This window comes from Tachysurus vachellii, chromosome 4 (assembly GCF_030014155.1).
Source record: "Tachysurus vachellii isolate PV-2020 chromosome 4, HZAU_Pvac_v1, whole genome shotgun sequence".
NCBI classification, from domain to species: domain Eukaryota; kingdom Metazoa; phylum Chordata; class Actinopteri; order Siluriformes; family Bagridae; genus Tachysurus; species Tachysurus vachellii.
In genome coordinates, this window is record NC_083463.1 from 18,925,270 (window position 1) to 18,948,394 (window position 23,125).

At 37.0% G+C, this 23,125-nt stretch overlaps 1 protein-coding gene across 4 annotated transcripts in view; it reads right to left on the bottom strand.

Annotated features, from left to right (window-relative positions):
* Window positions 1-19,416, bottom strand: part of LOC132844597 (potassium voltage-gated channel subfamily KQT member 2) — a 41,602-nt gene extending 22,186 nt beyond the window's left edge. For all 4 annotated transcript variants that reach the window (XM_060868196.1, XM_060868195.1, XM_060868194.1 and 1 more), the window contains exons 1-3: window positions 19,011-19,416; window positions 893-983; window positions 221-347 (exon numbers count right to left, since the gene is read on the bottom strand). In XM_060868196.1, coding sequence (XP_060724179.1) covers window positions 221-347; window positions 893-983; window positions 19,011-19,303 — 511 coding nt within the window. In that variant the 5' untranslated portion in view covers window positions 19,304-19,416. The remainder of the gene's footprint in view (window positions 1-220; window positions 348-892; window positions 984-19,010) is intronic.
* Window positions 19,417-23,125: the final 3,709 nt, after the last annotated feature.

The window sequence follows — 23,125 nt, forward strand, 5'->3', positions numbered from 1 at the left end:
GAAAGTAATGCAGTTCTATATTGGTTATATTTATTTGTGGAAAGTGAATTTAAATGGATCGACAACATGAAAATATAATTTATATTTAAACAATATTACCACTCAAAAAAACATGTATTGCAATGAACATGTATTGAACTTCAAGACTTGCTTCATGACCTTTATTGCAGTAATCCTCATATTAATATATTAGTTTTTATATAATAATTCATTTTCTTACCTATGACGCAAAAAGGTTTCCGAGCAAATTTTAGCCTGCCTCTCCATCCTCTGTATCGGCAGCAACATCCTGCTGACCAGATTCTTACGATGTATTCAACACCAAACACCACAATCGTTACAATTTCCTTTGCACACACACACACACACACACACACACACACACAGAAGAAGACAAATATCAGTAGGTAACATAGCTGTAATGCATAAAAGATTGTTTTACCTACACTCACTGGCAACTTTAATAATAACAATTTCACAGATTCACTTTCATGTAATTATTGATACAATTTTTCAGCAACTCAATGCATAACTTCATGCAGATACAGATTAAAATTAGTGTCAGGTATTGCTCACAGCAAAAATCAGAAAGGGGAAGAAACGTGAGCTCTGTGACATGAAGCATGGTGACACGGTTGTTGCTATCAGGAGTAAATATTTCAGAGACTTCTGATCTCCTGGGATTTTCATACACGCAATAGTCTCTAGACTAGAGTACTCACACTATATAAAAAATTAAGGCTACAGTAAAAAGAAAGAAGAAAAAAATACCCCTGTTAACCACTTCTATAAACGAGAAACAGGAATCTGAGGCTCAGTTTTTGATATTAAAGTTTCCTGTGACTTTTACAATAATCATAATGGCAACCAGATGTATAATCAGATTCCATACCAGTATGTACAAGGCATCCTCAGAGCTCTTTTCATACTCCTTGATGGTTGAGAACACAGACAGGACCAAACAGGAGAACACCAGCAAGAACCTGAAAGAGAAAAGAATAGCCTTGTTTCACTGGATCTGGAGGATAATGAAAGTGAATCAGAGCCATTATGATCCTCTCAATATTTGCTATTTCACAGATTACAGTATATTGTATGCAATACACACACATGATTAAACATAATTCAGTTAGATTCTTGTTCAAAAGACGTAACAAATGGCCTAAATGAGATTTTTTTTACACAGCACGAGGCTTGCTGCTCCAGTTAGTAAGATTTCCTGAGAGATTAAACAAGATTCAGACAAAAGTGCTGAGCTGGTCAAAGCAAGAGCGATGCGAAAGACATAAGATCCACTGCAGGATATCAGACTCCCACAAACACTCTCTGTTTCTTCTCTATTTACCTGTGAGCCAATCTCTGTGAAAAAGACAATGCTGCGTATTCACGTAAAAGCCATAATCTGATCAATTAGCAGGCTACTCAGTAGCAGAGTACACAACACTGATTCATAGATCAAATTCTGCCTGTAAAATATAAACCAGGTAGGTTATAACTCACATGTAAAACAATAGATATAATTCACAATAACACAAAAAAATAAATAAATACATCAATTTAGATGAAAGCCACATATTTTGTGTGTATGAACAGTCTGTGGTACTGAAAACATTAGTCAGGAAGAAATGAACCTAGAAAATTAAAACCATAATGCAATGAATACTTTTCACCTGAGTAAAAACTATTTGTTTAATATTTAACTTTGGAAAGCATGCGAATGTAATATAACTACAACTCCAGCCGAAATTAAAAGCACAGCTCCTGAGTGGTGTAATCATAAAGTGTTTTCTCTATCATGAGATAGAGAGAGAGGTCAAATCCCAACAATGGCACAGCTATCAGTGGTCGTGGAGCCAAGTGAGTAAAGTTGGCCATGGTCTCTGGGTGGGATGAATAGTATACACTCTCACCCCTGTTTATCACAGCAGTACTAGCTGGTAACAATTCAGTGGCTTTACCTTTCTTAGAGGAAGCACACTTTAGCTTTCACCTTCCTCGGTTGGTAGCTTTTGTGACCAAATTGGGTGAAAATGGGGAGGTGAAAAAAGTAAAAGAAAGAAAACTAGAATATTAAAAATATGTATTTTTTATCTATATATTAACGTGCCATTTTCCATTAACTAGCAATATAATAATTTTTAACTGGGAACGCTAAGGACTAATAAATACTGCCCTCATGCTATGTCAGTAGGCGGCTGATCACACACAATCAGGGCTATTCTTCTCATCTTATGCACACATGAGACATTGTATACATTTGGTTAGTATTGCTCTATGTCTGACAGGGGAGATACTCCTGCCATCCTACTTTCCTATGTCTTTACTTAGAAGAGCTAAATACACTATTTCCACATGCTTTCATACTAAATATCACATATCATGTTTCAGTAAGCTCTGCATAGTTGAGAACAAAATATGCAAAGAAAACATGAAGAAAGAGAAAGAATAGCAAACATACAGTACACACACTCACATACAGTAGTGCACTCACATGACAAGCACAAACAGATGAAACAATAAGCCTTTGCTTAAACAGCCTTGTGGATAAAATCATTAAGTCAATAAATCAGTATGTGGAACATAATAATAAAAAATTCTTTATTTCTGTGAAGGAAAACTTCATACACCTCTCTGGAAAATAAAATCACATAAGATGACATTTATATATCAAATTAAACTAGAACCCTTGGTAGTGTCTACAGCAAAGCAACCTCACACACATCCAGGCTGTCTGATATGGCATTTCACTCCACTGAGTCTGAATTGTCTGCTTTTTTTCTCTAATCAAATAATCCACAGTTGCTGTTGTGTCTCTACAACAGCTTTTAGCTTTCAGGTTTGTATTTCTGCTTTGCATGGCTCACATTACTGATCAAAGATTTGTGTTTTGACCCAGCAAACAGATATTCTGTCCAGAAGATTAGATGACACATCAAACCTTCGATCCAAAGCAAGAGACAATGGTCAATAGTCCAGGAGGCAGAAAGAAGAGAAAAGACAAATATTTTCTGCTATTATTTTAGTTTAATATTATTGAAAGTAAAAAATCTCTCCAATTTTCATTAGCACACAGTACATAAGAATAAACATACCAGTGAAAAAATGTAACCATAGTTTCTTGTAGAAAGAATTTCATTTGTGTGTGTGTGTGTGTGTGTGTGTGTGTGTGTGTATGTGTATGTGTGTGTGTGTGTGTGTGTGTGTGTGTATTCTATTTTAGAATATTAATTGAACTCATATATGAAATTTGACCTTGAAAATTATTTACAGTATTCTTGCTTCTTTAACTAAATGAAAACTAACTGTTTGAGGAACAAATGAAATTTTTAACAAATAATACAATCATGAATTTTTGGTTTAGATAAACATTTATACAAATATAAACATTTATTAATTATGAGTATTAACCTCACTATGTATGTTTGTGAGGAAATACATAAGCCTTTAGGACAATAAAGTCCACATTCCCGGCACAAGTTATTCTGGCTAAGCTGTTTAGTGTGAGGTGAAACAAATATGTATGTTACAAGAATGACAAAAAAGAGGAAGGAGACCTAATATGTAATATTCCAGTTTGAGCTTGATGGCCACTGCTTTAGGTCAAGCCTTTTTTTTTTTTCAAAATCTAAAAATGATCTCAGATGGCTCTCATTGAACATTTTCTACCCATTGCTATGGAAACAGAAACATGTATTGGCACTACTGAATAAAGAGTTGATATTTTATGTACACGTGAGCCTGAAATCTCATTTTCATAAGACGACCTATATTATTTGTGGCAGACAATTGAGTGAAGATCAAACTCAATTAGTTAAAAAAAAAAACTTCTTTTCATTTGCATAAGTATTATATATTGAATGCTGGAGCAGCTTCTGACTGATCTGGATTGATCTTGAATATTGGATTGTTCACATTAACATTAAAACTCACAGTGACAATGTACACTATGAGGGAAAATGAGGGAAACTAAATGAGGGAAAACCTGAAAGCTTGATTCAAATTAAATTAGAAGCATCATTCGTCTTTAAGTATACTTATTTTTACCTTCCGTTTTCTTTTTTCTAGTGTGCTGTTTTTTGGGGATTTCTGATCAACAAATGAGGTTCCCCTCCTTAAGAGCCATAATATTCCTAAATAGTAATGATCTCTTTTAAATGGAGGTTACTGTGATCATCCCATTAATCACATTCTTTACACTTACTGGTATCAGTTCTTTTTCTTTCCTCATAGATGGAATGTATCTGATGTAAGCTGGTGTAAACTCACATTATCGATTACCACTAAAAGAGCATTATAAACATATGCTAAGTTAATTTATTATTTAATTAAAAGCATATTATATCACTATCGTATAGAACTCTTTATGTTGATTTATGCCATTCATACTGATAAATATATGACAGCCAAAGATGCTTAACCTGTTTTCCACTTCTCCTCTTTTGTTCTGCCTGCACCAAAGTATTCCCTCAATACACCCGCCCCAAGCTTAAGCTAATATGGCCTGACGGCCTGGAGGAAGCACTCCTTACTCAGCTAAAGCTGAGATAGATAGAAGAGCAGAGAGGAGAGGAGAGGGAATGAGAGTTGTCTAAGGAAAAGACTGAGCACTGTGTGATGTGAAACAGAAGATGGAAGAAAGATATGGGTTGTGAGAGGAGTGCAAGGTTGTATCAAGGAGAAGCACAAAGAGAAGGAGATAAATTAGACAGAAAAACAGCCTAAAACTAATAGATAAAATTAAAAATGTAACATTACTAAGATCCATCTATCCATTTTCTGTACCGCTTACCCTACACAGGTCACAGGACACCTGGAGTCTATTGCAGTGGCACAAGGCAGAGGACACCCTGGACAGGGTTCCAAGCCATTGTAGAACACAATCATACACACAGGACAGAGACAGAAATTGAACACCTAGACCAGGAGGAATGAATCAAACGTGCTACCACTAAGGCATCATGCTTGTCCACTATTAAGATAATTATATTTACAGCATTTAGCAGACACCCTTAACCAGAGCAACTAACATTTTATCTCATTTTAGACAAATGAACAATTGAGGGTTAAGGGCCTTGCTCACGGGCCCAGCAGTGGCAGATTGGTGGTCCTGGGATTTGAAGTCACAACCTCCCGATTGGTAATCCAACACCATAACCACTAGGCTACCACATCCCAATATTTAAAACAAAAAATATGTTCACTTTGAGTTTTTAATGTTGTTTTTTAATCCAGATGCTGGTTTAAGTCATTTTATTGGGTTATTTGCAATATGTTGTGTAGTTTTTATGTAACACATCCACTAACATAGTGACTGCTAGGTCAATCAGAGGTTAAGGTATTGGACTACTGCTCAGAAGGTTGTACATTTAAATCCGAGGGCCATCCAATTGCCACTGCTGGGATTTGAGCAAGACCCTTAAAAATGCCTAGTTGTATAAAAAAAAGATAATTTATAAGTCGCTTTGATAAGGTTGTTGGCCAAATGCTATAAATGTACAATGTAAATGACTGGTTTACTCCCAGTGTGCTCATGCCTTAAGATACACCATTTCATATGTGATTTTATCCTTTATTCACTGATTCAAGAGTTTAACCCTTTACTCTCAGCATTCACGAACCATGTGTGTCAAAAGGAGTTCGGGTTGTTAAATGCAGCTTGGAGAAACAGATAGCTAAAATGAGTTCCACTGTGTCCTGCGCGCAGAAAATATATGAAATGATCATTTTAAACAAGGTAGAGACAATATAGACAGTGCAGACATGACTGCTTCTCTTTTTCTTCATCACTACCAGGTGTTTCTATCTAGTAGACAGGTCACTCTTTAAATCAGCTATTGACTGATCTGTGATTGAATCTCTTTTTTCTAAACGAACCGTTCCTACTCAGAGAAGCTCCAGCTCTAGAGGCAAAATGTCAGATCCTTTTAATGAAATAAAGCTTAGCACCCCCTTAAATTTCTTGATGACTTAAGAATGTAGTTAAATTATAGACATACAGTGTGTGGATACACACAAAGTTTATTTTAGAAATCCTGACAATGTCATTTTAGTTATTTAGCTAGTGTTAGCAACATTATGGCCAGTTAATTAGATTTGTTTTGGTTCCTATTAATATCTAATAAAAACATTAAAGCAAAAAAGGGAACAAACCAAATACTAAGAAATACTCTTAGCATCTAACTGAATCTCATAAGATTCTACATTCCACTCACATTGTTGCCAGTAATAATAATTGTAATGAAAAAATTGTATAAAATTAGAACACAATAGTGGAAAAATTTGGGCTCATAAATCAGGTTTTTCATAATTAAAATCGCCCACCCAAAAGTAAAACACATTAGAAAATATTCTTATTCGTCTCTAATAGCCACCTTTACTTTTGATTACAGCATTGGAATTACTCTGCAGTCATAAAACTAATGCTTTAACATCTGTGCTTATTACAGTATTCAGTAAAAACTGTCTAAAACATGGAGTGTTTTGAGTTTGATGTGACACATGTAGTCATTCAAGTGTGTACTGTACTTTTCCTCCCAGCCCTACAAATGAGTGTGTGATGATGCGTGCCTTCACAGTGGGAATGCTGAGCTCACTCTTGAGTTTCTTTGGACTCATTTGATATTAATGAGTTTCTGCAGTGGTAATTGATGCGCACTTGCTAATTTGAGTATGCTTATAGATGTCAGCTAGCATGAAGTGTCTGGATTTAATATGGCACCTTCTTGTTTCATATATTCTCTCTCTCTCTCTCTCTCTCTCTCTTTTTCTCTCTCTCTCTCTCTCTCACACACACACACACATACACACACACAAACACACGCACACTTATATTTCCCTGTTTGTTTGCTGTTAAGTAGTGGACTAAAGCCCCGGGGCTGATTCAGTCTTGTCTCCAACTGATCTGACTAATTACATCTAATTACAAACTAATTATTTTAGACAGTCAATATACGACAGTAAATCTTGTGAAAAGAAGGCCAGCACAGATATCCCATGTTGAAGGTCACTGAACTTTGTGAACATGAAGCTCAATGATACTTACAGAAAAAATGGTAGATTTGTGGGTTATGTGTTCACCACTTCAAAGTAAAAGCTATAATGTGTCAATGAAAGCTCTCATCAAGACTTTAAGAAAAGAAAAGAAAAAAGATAGTTTGATATCATAAACTTGTAAAAATAAACTTTTTAAACTTGTAATTTAAAAATATTTGTAAAATAGTTGTAAAACATTATTAAGGAAAAAAGGGGTATATAAAGATTTCCAATACCCCACTCGATGTGATGTAGATGTGTACACCACATTAGAGTTTCTGCAGTCTTACACACATAGGAAAGAATCCATCTTTTTCATAAATTTGCCAAATTTGTATAGGAAAATCACACATAAGTCAGAATCTCAGAAATCCCTGAAGCTAGCCAATTATACTTTCACTGCAGGTGTTGCGAAAAGCCTGCAAAAAACAGTAACTCAAAAGCTATTTACAGCATCTTTGAGCATCTCACACTTATAAACTGTCTCTGGAGTCAATATGATTGGGAGAACACTGTCTGTTTATACAGAGATATTTCATAAGAAATCTCTATCTCTCTACTATCCTTACACAAAGTGTGTGTTTCCAATGTCAGATAGTTTAACACAAGAACTAGAGGACAGGTCCATAGGTTATTGCTGGTCAAAAAGCTGGTAAAATATTCCTTTATGCCACCTCTCTAGAGACTATTACACCATTAGCTACTTAGCAATGTTTGTTTTTTCGACATTAATGAATTAAAAACCATAAGCATTAAGCTGCTTTTGTGGTTGCAATAAGGCTTACCTCATAGGACACACACACACGCACACACACGCACACACGCATAAACGCACACACACACACACACACACACACAGTGGCTGTGTGATTCAGATTCAGCTCTGCAGCTGGGTATATCAACACTCTAATCTAAAAACAGGGATGGACAGAGCAGTTTTGTGTATACTACTACACCCAAAGCTGAACAAACACTACAGAGAACAAGCAAAGCAATCGGGGCAATACAATCAATTATACATCCTTTCATCCTTTCTTTGGGCAAATTATGTTCAAATAGTATATGTATTGTTGTATATAATAATATACTCTCACTTTCCACTTCAATATGAACACCTGTCCACCTGCACATTCATGAAGCTATCTAATCATTTAATCATGTGGTAGTAGCACGATGATATACGTCAAGAGTTTCAGTTAATGTTCACATCAAACATCAGAATGGGGAAAAAATGCGATTTCTGTGACGTTAATCATGGCATGGTTGGTGGTACCAGATGGGCTGGATTGAGTATTTCAGAAACTGTTCATCTCCTGGGATTTTCACACTCAACACTCTTTAGACTTTGTTGGCTATGAGAGAAAGGTTTCAGAACACACACTGCATTGCAGTCTGTGTATTAAGCTGCATTGCAAGTCAAAGTGCAAGTGTGTTGACCCCAGTACACTGCCGAAAACGGCTTACAGTGGGCAGGTGAGTTTCAGAGCTGGACCATGGAATAATGGAAGAAGATGCCTGGACTGATGGTCCAAATCACATTTTCTTTTATATCATGTGGATGGCTGGGTGCATGTTTGTTACTTTCCTGGAGATGAGATGGCACCAGCATGCATTATGGGAAGAAAACAAGATGGCAGAGAAAGTATAATGCTTTGGGCAATGATCTACTGGGAAACCTTTGGTCCTTCCATTCATGTGGATGTCACTTTGACACACACCACCTACCTAAACATTGGTGCTGACCAAGTACCTTAACACACTGCACAAATTATTCAGGAATGGTTTTAGGAGCATGACAAAGAGTTCAAGGCATTGACTTGGCACCCAATTTTCCCAGAATTCAATGTGAGCAAGCATCTGTGGAATGTGTTGGGCATTCACGTCTGATCCATGAACTGTAATGTTATGTGTCTACATATACAGTTGTGCTCAGAAGTTTGAAAGAAATTGTTAAACATTGCCATTTATTTGGAAAATATGACTGATAATGCAAAATATTTTTTTCTTATTTAAGGATGTTAGTCACGTGAAGTCATTAATGATCACATAGTTGTTTGACTCCTTTTTAAAACCTTATGATAACTGAAATCACCTACTGTAAACAACCCTGATAAAAAGTTTGCATATCCTTCCCACCTTCAGTATACCAGGCAGCACCTAGACAAGACTCCCAGCTTCTGGAGCAGAGTCATTTGGAGTGATGAGACCAAAATCAAACTTTCTAGTCACAACAATAAACACTATGTTTGGAGAGGAGTCAAAAAGACCTACAGTGAAAAGTACACCATCCTCACTGTAAAGCATGGTGGTAGCTCACTTATGTTTTGGGGCTGTCTGAGCTCCAGTGGCACAGGGAAGTTAGTAAAAATTAATGGCAAAATGAATGCAGCATGTTATCAAAAAATACTGGCAGACAATATCCATTATTCAGCATGAAAGCTGCACATGGGACGCTCTTAGATGTTCCAACATAACAAAGATCCAAAGCACAAGGCAAGGTTGACCCTCCAGTGGCTACAGCAGAAAAAGGTAAAGGTTCTGGAGTGACCATCACAGTCTCCTGACCTCAATATCATTGAGCTACTTTGGGGAAATCTTAAACATGCAGTTTGTGCAAGACAAACAAAAATTTACAGGAACTGGAGTTATATTGCCAAGAAGAATGTGCATCTACTGTATACCACCTGAGAGAATTATGGAGCTCATGCACAATTATTACAAAAGACTGCATGCCATCATTAAGGCTAAAGGGGGCAATACACAATCTTTAGAACAAAAGGTATGCAAACTTTTGAACAAAGATTATTTCCTTATTTTCTTCTTTGTTATGTTTTATTTAATGATTGTGCCATTCTGTTATGCCTTACATTTAACTTGAGTCCTATGAGAAATAAAATACATTTGTTTTGCCTTCACACTTATGTTTTCTTTTAAAAATCTTGCAAATTCTCCAAAGGTATGCAAACTTTTGAGCATAACTGTATACAGTATATGAACACTTTCCTACGTGCCACCCAGCTTTGATTTTTACTTAGTGCTACTAACATGTATTAGCTACCACTCTTTGCTCACATTAACTATGTGAGCTTAAATTGTGAAGATTTTACACTCTGCTCACTAAACACCATTATTACCTTTAATCTCACCCTACATGATTAAGTACACATTATATTACATGGCACTTGAATCACTGAAAATGCACTGTGTGCACCAGATATTATCATGTTTCTCAATTAGAGTCAGCCAGGCCAGCATATGCAGGCCAGCACTGGGCCCCAAACGCCACCAACAATAACATGTGCTTGGCTCATTAAGATGAACCCTGGCTGGTAAAGCAAACAAAGGCGATCCACTTGGGAGTGTTGCACCATCAGTGAGACATGATCACTAAAGCGGTTTCCCTTACAGGGAAACGTTATTGGGGAGCATTGTGGTATCATTGTGGTATTGAGCACAAGATGTGTGTCACCTCAGAACACATTAAGCAGATGAAACTGAGGGATGTCCATCTGGCCCTGAAGGACGTCTTGTGATTTATGAGGCATGTTGAATTACTAGTTCAATACCATGATGGTCAGCAATATCATCCATTAGAGTAGCACAAGGTTGAGAGGCCTTTTTCATTTTCCACAGAATATTTCCATCTATTGTTTGTACTATTCAGTGTAGTGCATCCGCTTGGGGCTGTACTGCAATGACAGACGACAAATTTATGCACTGCCCGATTTCAGAGATGAACTTTATTTCAGGGACCACTAGCGATTGGCATGTCTACATCTTTGTTATAGATGTACAGTATGTGGCAGCTGGTATCTCTGAAAATCGACATCTTTTCTAGGAATCACTTCTGCAGAAAAACAGATTTGGGGAACTGCATGCTTGTTGGTTGTCAGATGATACTGGGGTGACATTGTGATTAAATTTGTGGACTGATTCCTGCCCAAAGTCATCTCACCAGCTTATGAGTCCGTTGACTGATATTGTAGCTCATTATTAAAGTGAGCATGCAAAGGGAGAAAATCTTCCTGCTAAACCTAAAACTTAAAACCAGTTGTGGGAACAAGCACAGGTGAAGGTTAAATATGTCTGTTTAATTATTATGTAAATGTCTGTCTCCAATGTTAATTAACTGAAATATCTTCTGGCAATTTATACGTTTTTTGTAATTAAACAAACAACGCACTTTTAATATTAGACAGAATATTACAAAACTTAAAAAAACAATCACATTATTGGGCCCGAAGCTTGACATCAAACAACGATAAAAAAAGGTTTCTCTTTAGATCAGTTAGTAAATTCTCCTTTGATATACGAGGTTAGATTTCCCAAAAACTTTGGGGTTACAAACTTTTCATTCTCATGAGTGTACATCAAAGTTGCTATATTACTACTGACCAAGAAAACTAAATGGAGATCAATTCTATATTGCATTACAGCAGGATGATAGAAAATCACTACTTGCTCAGTACTAATCTGGTCAATCTAAACAGGAAGAAAGAGCAGGTTGACCTAAAGAGATTCATGACAGGATTTAAGTCCAGCACCAAGTTTCTGTCCCATCCTGTTTTTTATTATATTGTTGGCAGCTATCCAGGTGATTCCACTATCCCTGATTGAATAGCTAGGAGAGGTAAAATAAGAAGGTGTATAACAGCACAGTTTATTTAAATACAGTGTCACAACAGAAGCTATAATGATTCTCACCATTGCCCACTATCCAGGGATTAGTATTACACAAGTTGGCCATGTCATCAGCCATGATTTGAGTAAGAGAGTACTAAAAAATACACCAGAATAAAATACAAATTCAAAAGAATAGTTGTAAATTAAAAGGAGCGGGGCTCTCAATTAAAAGGAGTGGCAGAATCATAAGCCCCAGCAAAAAAGCATAAGCTTAAATGAATTGGATAGTGCACTGACTAAATAATCTTAAGAAAATCGTTAGGAGTTAGTAATTTACTACTGAAATCCGACTGTCAGAGCAAAGGGGACACCTATGAATCCATACAGGAGACAACCATTTTTTTTGTTCATCCATCACTCATCTATCTACCCATCCATCCACCCAGCTGTACATCCACCCAAGATTTATTGCAATAGCAGTGGCAGGATACATTTGACTGACACACTGGCTAACAACATGGACTGATGATATGTGGTGAGCTCAATACAAATCAGCGCTGCCCTTCCGTAGCTTAATGTTACACAAAGAGCTAATGTTAGATGCCTTTACACTTGCTTGCATCCATTTCATAGATGATCCTCAGTATCTCACTGTCTAATATTGTTGTTGTTTTTATAATCTGCCAATCAAAGAAAACTTACAGAAAGACAATAACATTTTCCTTTAGACAAAAACAGAGAGAATGTAGTCTGTTATATAATAATATATTTGAAGCCATAGCTCTAGGGAAAGACTGTAACTAAATTATGTTTATTATGATACTACTTATGAATCAGTCAATAAAGCCCAGGGCCATGAAGGTCAAACTCCAAATGGCATCAAGTTACAAAAAGAGATATTACTGGGTCTGCAGTAATGTAAGCAAAAAAATGAACCCCAACATAGATCAGAAATAATATGCAAATCATAAACATCGACTAAGCAAAAAAAGAAAAATCTAAATGATTCCAATGCATGTACAAATTCTGACTCAATGCTGACAGAGGTAGAGAGAGAGCTAATGAGCATGTGGCACAATAAGAAAGAATAAATCTGTATCCCAAGAGGCCTGAGAGAGCCAAAAGGTCCTAAGAGTCAGAACTCAAAGGAATACCAGTCACCAGGAAACAGCAGCCACGTTGCAAGGAACAAGGAGACAGTAATAACAGCACACTAGATGTGAATACATTAACAGAGCCTAGGTTCATTGTAGTAAGCAAACAGTGAGTTTTCAAGATTAATTTAGTTACAAGGTTTTCTATATATCAGCAAGAACATCAACCAACATATTTCTAACATCTCCTGTAACCAAAGAAGATTTGTATTATTGATCGAAAGCATTCCATGGAATAAGCCATCAGTCTTTTCTGATAACATTGACCAGAATTTCATTATTTATAACCTACACCTGATTAGACGAACCATCAGAAACATCAGAATGTACCAGTGAATACATTACTATTGCTCACATTTAATCATACCTGTTTGTTCCGGGTTAATAAAGAAACCGCTGTCCACTAACTCTTGAAAAAGATGAAAAGGTTCTTGTTTGTTTTTATAAAGTTATTGTTGATTCAAATTCTGACGTGAAGTGTACGGGGTATGGGTTCAGTTCAAAGATTCAGACAGTAAATCCAATAAAAGTGCTTCCATGAAAACTCTTTATCATTATAATGGCCCATGGACCTCTCAGTATGACTCAGTGCTTTCCGAAATGTGTCTGTGTTTGAGTTTTAGCTCAGCCTGTGCTTGGCAGTGTGTGGTACTGCAGGACAGATGGCAATGTGCTGATCTCTAGAGGCTAGTTATCATGACGGGTTTTTATAAAATAAATGGATGCTGGTGCCTGCTTTTCATTTTATTCATGCACATGCATGCACACATACACTTACACTCAGACACACCTGTGCTGTCTGGAGGGGCATCAGGATGAAGCCAATAATGACTATCTGATGCAGCCAGCAGCTGTAAAGCTACATTATGGCAAGGACACATGGTCATGTGTAAAAACAAGTGACATGTGTGAAAGATCCTTTAGAGAGAGTGATGACACAGTAAAGTAGTAAATATGGCACAGTGAAATACAAATAAAGAAGGCAAGTAGTTATTCACAAACCAGACAACCGTTTGAGGTAGCTCATTTGAAGTTTGAAGTTAAAGTGCTGTAACATATGCTTCTGCTTTAAATTCAGCATTATTATGTATTCATGAATCTCTTCCGCTTTTAATCATATACAGTGTAACCGTGACTGAACTGCTGATTAATCTAATAAATCTTATCAACACCTAAGTGGTTTGGAACAACATAACAGTTTACAGACATGTCTATTGAGGATGTAAAGATGTGTGTCTCTGTGTGTGACTTTGAGGGGCTGACTACACCGTTGTAATGAGTTACATAGTGTGGTGTACAGAGGAGTAATAAAATGACAACAATCTCTAAATTCAACATTTACTAAAAGGTAAACTCAGATACAGCTGTGTAATAATAATATGGAATGAATCCTCACTGATTTTGAAAAAGCATATATGTAGAATCTTTCAGGCTTTGCGTTTATTATAAACGCCTGTAGATGGATTTTACATCGGGAAAGTGTGTTCATGGTTCACGATCGATTAACATCCCATTCAGTGCATATTCCCACCTCTTATCCAGTGTTGCTGGGATAGGATACGGATCCACCATGATCCTGAACAGGAAAAAGCAGTTACTGAAGACGATTGAGTGAATAAATAATTTAGTAAGCATCAGCACATTTGCTGTACAGCTCATGAAGATGTCAAGTCTGTTCACTTCTTTTCTTTATGTTTCTAACCTCACTGTTTTCTCCAAATTCTCCCTTATCGTCTCAGGTGTGAAAACCAAGTTAAAGGAAATTGTTTTGTTATCAGGTGTAATTAATATAAACTGTTTTGCCATTCCCCATTGTCATGCACCAGTCATGCAGCCAAAAAACAAACAAAATGAGGCCTAAAGAGTTTGATGCAAGTGCATCAGTATTGAGAAAGAAATATTCAGTCACTTTTGGTTTTGCTATTTATTATATTTCTGGTACACATACCCACTTTAAATCTATACACATAATGTCTTTTTACTTAAGATATAAATGCTGCTAAATATGTTCTTGTGCAAATGGCACCTGGTGTCATTTATAATATAGAGGTTGCCATAGGTTTGAAAGATTTCATGTATAATGTAATAATCTCAAGATGAAGGAGCTGCAGAGCCATAACAAAGACTTATTAACCACATCTTGTCAGTACAGTTTGTTCTATATTATGCAAGTGGAAATTTTATGGAACCACAACTAATCATCCCTGGACATGTGTGCCATGCAAGAACATAAAATTCAAAATACACTCAATGAGCACTTTATTAGGAACACCATACTAGTACTGGATTGCGTCTCAATTATTTATTGCATTTATTCCATTAAGACCTTGGAAACATTCCGTTGAGATTCTGGTCCTAGTTGACATGTTTGGACAATCTTCTATTCTACCACATCCCAAATGTGTTTTATTGGATTCAGATATATTGACTGGGAAGGCCACTGTAGAACACTGAACCCACTGTCATGTTCATGAACCCAGTTTGAGACGACTTTTGCTTTGTGCCATGGCGCATTATCCTGCTGGAAGTAACCATTAAATTATTGTGGTCATGAAGGGATGCATATGGTCAGCAACAATACTCAAATTGGCTGTGACATTCAAACCATATTTGGTTAAAGGGGCTCAAATTGTGGTAAGAAAACATTCCTCACACCATTACAGCACCTCCACCAGCCTAGACTGTTGACACGAGGCAGATTAGGTCCATGGATTCTTGCTTATGCTGCCAATTTGTGACCCTACCATCTTTGTGCCTCAATACTTTGCATTCTGGGATGTTTGTTTGCTCACCAGAATGATTATATGGTTATGTGAGTTACTGTATCCTTTCAGTCAGCTCATATAAGTCTCTATTAAACTCTCTCATTCAGGTTTTTCAGTTGCAAAATTGCCATCCACCAAATGTTTCTTTATTGCAGCATTCTAAGTAAACTGTAGAGACTGTTGTGTATAAAAATTTCTAAAAGAGATCAGCAGGTATATAGACACACAAACAGCCCAGCTGGCTACAACAATCATGCCATGGTGTAAATCAGACACCATTCAGTTGGTTGTTTGGAACATTATCCAAACCCACTGCCTGTATCTGCATGAATTTATGTTGTTCACTGCTGCCACATGATTGGATGATTAGATAATTGCATGAATAATTAGGTGTACAGAGATGTTCTTAGTACTCAGTAAGTCTAATGATAAGGAAGCTAATACAAATAAGATAGAAGAGATGGGTAAGAGAGAAGCCAGCAGTTATTCTAATATTGTTGCTGGATGACCTGAAAGCAGCAGGAGACAGAGAATAATAATGAAAGTGCACCACAATCGTCTCTATGTATACACCTCACACAAAAATCCTCATCTTCCAACAATAGAAGCACAGAGATATATTTATTTAGAACAATGTACTCTGGTCAAACAAAATAAAAGCTAAAGGTTTTTAGTAGTAATATAGCTTGGAGAGTGCTTATGATCCCAAGAGTAAAGAATGAAGAGGGGCATGTCATTATTGCTATAGTGAGACATATTAGAGGTTAATTTAGTCAGCCATGAGAAAGTGGAAGTTTCAGTAAGGCATCACTCCCAAACATATAGCCAATATAACTTAACTCAAACAGTTCTTGCATGTCATAATGAAGTTCCTGACTTTTATTCCATTGAGAATTTATGGAAGAATTTTAACTTGCAAGTCCATTAGAGGAACTCTCTTAGCCTTGGGGAATTAAAAACGATTTGTCAAGAGGAATAGGACAAAATTGGACCACAATTACTTCTTACCGTAGACATCTCAAAGCTGTAATTACCAACAGCTTTGCAACAAAGTATTTATGACGGTAATTTGTGGGGTCAATACTTTTTTGAATATCAATGAATTTTTTTGGTTTTAATCATAAATACATACCTAAAATCTGTCTGTAAAATTGAAGTATATATTATATATGCACCGGATGTACATTAAATAACAAAAACAATGTCTGAAACAGTATTTCTGTCCAAAACACAGGTGTTTTATTCACTTTATTTTTAGCTTTCTTCTACTCTTATAAATTATACATAGTAAGCTCTTATAAAATATACATAGTAATGGCAGAATAAGCCCATGTCCAAGGCCAAGTCATGAAGCTTTGCCTTCTTCCAAAATCACATACTCCATATTTAAAAAATAAAGCCAACATAGAATGCCACCTGTATAGTATGCAAGAAATGCTTTTCCGTCCCTCGTGAAATTTGATTTCACCGCAAAGTGTTCTAATGTTTGTAGAAAACAGAGGCCTAAAAATAAGCTGAAGACAGCACATACTGCTCATCACAGAAACACAAGCGCCATACCACAGGGGTGCGGTGGTACTAAATAAAAACACTGTAGGTCTACACTACTCAGTAAAAAATTTATTATGGATTTTTGGACTTTTGGGATGCTATTTAAGTAATTTAGAATAATTAAAGTTATTTACAGTATTTTGCAGTAATTTATATGTTTTTATGTTAAAAACATATTTGCAGTAATACTGTAATATCTTAATCTAATGTATAAATACAGAACCTTCTAACTTCTGAACGCCCTTACCACTGAACCACCACAACTAGCTCAACTAGATTGCATTGATACAATGCAATCATTTATTGCAGTGAGTTCAGGGGAAAAAGCATTTGTATCAGTGCAAGTGAATCTAGCTTGTTGAGTTGGTTCAGTGGTAAAGCTTTTGTGGTACAGATCAGAAGATCAAGCATTTGTTACAGTTGGTCCTGGAACAAGACCCTTAACCTTCAGCTCAGTTACATCCAGCATCAACCAAATGAGCAAATGTACTGGATTATGTCTATAATTTATGCTATGTCGGATATTACAATACCTGTACAATTGTTTACTATATATTTTACAACGCATTGCTAGTAATTTTCCATACAAATTGCATTTTTTTTTATTTACAGTGTATGCTATCAATGAAAACAACAGCTATGAAAACATTCAGATTTTATTATATAGTTTTGAGATTTAACTAAAAGCAGGCTCATGTTCCACCCATAGAGTGACACCTATTTAGATATACACTCTTAGGAAATTAGGTTCTTCAAGGGTTCAGTAAAGATTTCTTGAATAATTAAGTCTATTTTGATATAGGAAAACAATCTTTCGTAAAAAGTTTTAAGCAAAACATTTTAAGGTTCCCACAGGGAAATCATTAAGAAATTGATGGTCTCAATTTTCTAAGCATGTACTATGTACAGTAGTATGTTTAGACGCTCTGTCTTTGAGCTGCTGCTCGTGGAGCTGTCCGAGGCACAATGGTACTGAAATGCTTCAGATGAAATAGGCTTGGCAGCAGACAGTTCACTGAGTATCCTCTCAATCCGGGGAAGAAAAATACTCAGATTGAGTCTTGCACAGTGATCGTGACATGCAATTGCTTTAGTTCGAAACAAAAACGCTTATTAGACTACAGGGCACGTCCGCACCTGTAACTGCCACCGTGCATGTAGTAAACATGGGCCTGAATGGTAAAGAAGCGTCATGCTTCCATTTAACACGACCAATAACACGCATGTAGCTATGAATGGGTGAAATGTATTGCAGACACATCCATTTCCTCTGTTCATACGCAGTGTACTCTACAAGTCCAATGCCTCTTTGTCTTCTACGATTATTACAACCGTCGTTTTCGCATTGTCTTTGAGTATATAGAGCCGTGAAAGATATATAATCTGCAGTAAACAGGGCATTCAGGTGACAAAACAAGAAAAAAACCACCTTGAAATAAGCAACTCACGTGCTTCGAGAGGAATCTTAATCATTCAAAACAAAAATAGTACCGTGCAATCACAAGCCAGTACAGTCTAGATAACTTAACAAGATAAATATATACCGTATTTTTTTTATTAGGTGGCATTAAATGTATGAAGCGGGAATAAAGAAGACGATTAAAACGAACAGAGAAAACGAATATGATGCGTGAACGCAGAAGGAAATGAATCACTCAAAGATCCTGGACTTGTACACTCGCCATCTCGATACACTCCAGTCATTTGCGAGGCAAAGAGGTAAATAAGTGGATCTCAGATGACGTCTGATAGAATGGTGTGAAATAATAATCGTGTAAATAAGATACCCGACTGCTTATTCGACATAACCACTGAGATATATGACCTGAACAAAAACACATCTGGCTTTTCAAGCTCTGCAGCATCACTGAAGTGAGTTACTCACACATAAGCGTGATAGATGAATGCCCAGCCTCGTGGTCTCTCCAGAACATTGTAGAGGAAATTCTGCAGGCGCCTGTAGAAGGCGTTGCGTTTGGGCGGCTTCTTGCCCGCGATGCCGGAGCGTTGTTTGCTCAGGATGCTGCCGCGCTTGGTCGCATCACTAGCCGCGATGAGCAGCGCACCATCACGACTTGAATCCGCCGCGGCCGCCTCGAGCCCCACAAAGCCCACCTTGAGCTTCTTCTCGGTCTGCGGGCCTGGGTAAACCCCGCCGTTGCGGGATTTCTGCACCATGTTTGCGACGGCGCTGGCATGGAGAGGAGAGAGAGGAGGCGCGGGTGCGCGTAATGGGGCTCCTCCGCCCTCTGCCAGGTGCGAGCAGTTTGGGGAGAGAGGCGCGTGTGCGCGCGCTGGTAAGGACTGGAAGAAGCGCGTGTGCGCGCAAGGAGGAGCTCGGGGGTGCGTGAAAATGAGACACCAATAGCGGTGCTGGATGAGAGTCTGCAGTCTCTCTCTCTCTCTCTCTCTCTCTCTCTCTCTCTCTCTCTCTCTCGCTCTCCACCGACCACCTGACAACAGTAGTGGAAAAGAGAGAACGGGTGCTCAATAATTCAGAGAGAATCGGCCTAACACAATATACTACTGAAACAAACAAACAAACAAACACTGATTCTTTAAACTCTGTAAAGTATTACAACCTGTACAGGGACTGACAAAGAAAAAGAGCCCAGGGGAATGGTCTGGACATTAAAAAGAGAGAGAAAGAGAAATCATGCCCCCTGATCTAATCTCTGCTCTAGTTCCAACTAATCTAATCATAAGCAAACCCCTGATATATTCACCATACCTGCCCAGGCCTGCCACTGAGGTTGGAGAAATGGTTGGAGAAAGAGAGAAAGAGAGAGAGAATATCATCATTATATCTTCATAGTACATAACACATGCTTGTTAACACTTTGATAATGAAATTCCACTCCAATTTGCATTTGTAATTTCAGTCACAATCACTGCTGTTTATTCCATGTATCATCAGGTTTACAGTGTAATGAAGATGAGTGTGTAGCACCAGAGATCATTTGGATGTGAATTAGACCAACTCTGCTAAGCACACAGTGTTCTAGGCAACATCAGGTAGGTCTATACCCCAGCATCCTAATGCCCTCCATTTCCCACACTAACAGTTCATAGTCACCAAGTTACACTATATGCTAAACAATTCATGTTGTTGATTTTAAGTAATCCAGTTACTTTTAATAAGTAGCCTTTGGTATGTCAACTGATTATGCAAAATCATAGCAGCTCATTACAAAGACTCTATTCAAATTCAGTATTGCCCACCATGGAAAGCCTTAAGCTCACCATTGGTTTCCTTTGGATAATACCACAACCTAATGATAGCTTTGGATGTTGTTCCTTCCTTGGATAGACTAAAGTCTGTAATTTCTGAGAACACTTTACGCTAAAGTCACCATCACTGAGCAGTTGATAACATCAGTTATCACAATAATGATGCTCAAAATAATAGCTCATCTTAACACAGTTCTTTATAGTACACAGTTATAGAAGGGAAATGATTTATAAGCTCAATATCTGGTGTCATCTAGATTAGGATAGATTCTGTTTTGAGTCTGTTTTATCTTAAGCTTCATTCCTTAAGTCGTCTCAGGGAGTTTTTCCTTGCCATCACAAATGGCTTGCTCATTAGGGATAAGTTTAATATTCTGGATCTTTGTTAAGCTGCTCTGTGACAATGTCCATTTTAAAAGGGCTTTATACATATACAAAATTATATAGAATTTAATTAAAAACTGAATTCTCTGAGATTATTATTTCATTTCCACTGGATGTGAACAATGTCCTTTGTCTAAACAAACACCATCACCCTGACCTACAAAAAATTTTCCCTTTTTATGATCATTCTCAAAAATATAAAATATTTTTTAAAAAAATGTTTTCGTTGAAGACTAAATTATATATTTTTTCCTCAGTAGTATCTTGACAAGAATACTATGCACATTTTTATTAGTCCTATGCAAAAAATTCATACAATTTATCTGTATCATTTATCAGCATAAATTTTAAGTGTGATGGTTATGTGACTGTTCATTTGACAGGCTGCTGATATATAGAGGCCAGGAGATTGATCACACTACGCTCTATCAATTGATATCTCAATTTCCCCCAGAAAACCAGCACACTTAGGATTATTACACATAATGCCTACAATATTTATCGTACACTCTGAATTCTTTCAGGATACACTGTACAGTCCTGTTGTATGAAATCAGTTGAATGTAGAATCAAGCACTGCACAGCTGCATACTGGATGTTATTCAGAGGTTTCAGTAGATCAGAACCTTGGGGTGACACCAAAGATGACTTAAATTGTGATAGTGATAAATAATGCATGTCTAGATGGTATTTTTCTACAGAAAGGCATGGAAGCAAAAGAACGGGATGGAGGGTTGCCTTTCATCTGTTCGTCCAGGCGTTTCCATGACAACAGCCCAGTGAACAATAAGCCGTTTTCTTATAAGCCATTTTTTTATGCATACCTCTACTCAGGATCCCCAGTGAGATTTTTTTTTCCTCTAAAAAAACACAGAAAATAGAAATAATACAATATAAAATTATATTATAAAGCACATAACATATTTTTTAAAACTAAATAAAAAACAATCGAACATACATATAACTTAATATAACATAAAAATCTTAGAATTTGTGATTTCAGATATACTGACATTTTGCCAGATCATAAAAAGAAAGAAAATTTCTCTGTGTAAGAGAACTAATGTTTGATGTTATAAATTTAACATAACATATAAACATAACATTAGAATTTATACATAGTGTAAGTGTAATGGACCAAATTGATGTATACTGGTATCTACACTATATTGTATATAAAACTGACAGTTTGAAAGAGCTCAGTTGAATTTGATCAACGAAACCATTAGCATTTCATCTGTGGAGAATGAAAAGACTCTTAAAGAGCCTGATGGAGTTTCAGCTAGTGATTTAAGCTATGATAATGATCATATTTGTTTCCTTTAACCAACATGCTTTTCTCTGTAACAGTCTAAAATGATTTAATGGACTGCAGACACAACAGGGGCTCTTTGTGTGAATAAACATAAAAGCCACTGTGGCTTTTCCAGAAACAGGACAATACGCTGGTTACTATTATGATACTATTATATCATGCATAGCATGTAGTGGTTTATTATCTATCACAGAGGAATCTGTGTTTCTACAAATGCACCATCATTACTTTTCCTGAGTAATTGTCGTTGGGTATTACTTTCCTGGAACCTCATTAAGCTGATCCAGGTCTCTGCTCTGTGTTTGCTAACAAAATCAGTCAAAATCGGTGTCAGACACCGAGACATGACTGCTCCACTTTCAGTACCAAATCAGGTTAGGGGCTTGTTACCATGACAACTTAGTTCATTTTGTTCCTCCGTGCAAAAGCCAGGTAGAGTCCTCCACGCTCTCATCAGCTTCAGATGATCCTTCCCAGACAGATTAGAGAAGGAAAAAAAAAATAACATCAGACACTTTTAAACAGCTCTGCTTCTAAATCGTTGTAAATTGCTAGAAAATATATGTACTCTGTCCACTTTATTAGGAACACCTGTACACCTGCTTGTTCATGCAAGTATCTAATCAGACATTTATGCTAACCAGCAATGCACAGAATAACAAGGGACCTGAGGTTCTGTGGGTGGAAACACCTCGTTGATGAAAGCAGATGATGAGCTCACAGAAAAGTTTTTGATACTTATATACATGCGCATTGTCTGTGGAATGACAATGATCTGACTCAGTCAGTGGTTTAGGAGGTACAGAGTACTGCTGCGTTGTGGAATCTCATGGCTGATGACACGAACGAGAAAAAGATCAAATGAAAATGAGATCCATTTAGGTGCTTTATTAATAAACCTACTTATCTAAAATTTTATTCACATTATCTGACCGTTATCCTGATCAGGGTTGAAGCCTCTCCCTGGCAACACTGGGTGGAATGTGGGAAAATTCATTCTGGATGGTCTATCGCAGAGCACCATGCACACACATTCACACACTCATTCACACCTAAGAGCAATTTAGCAT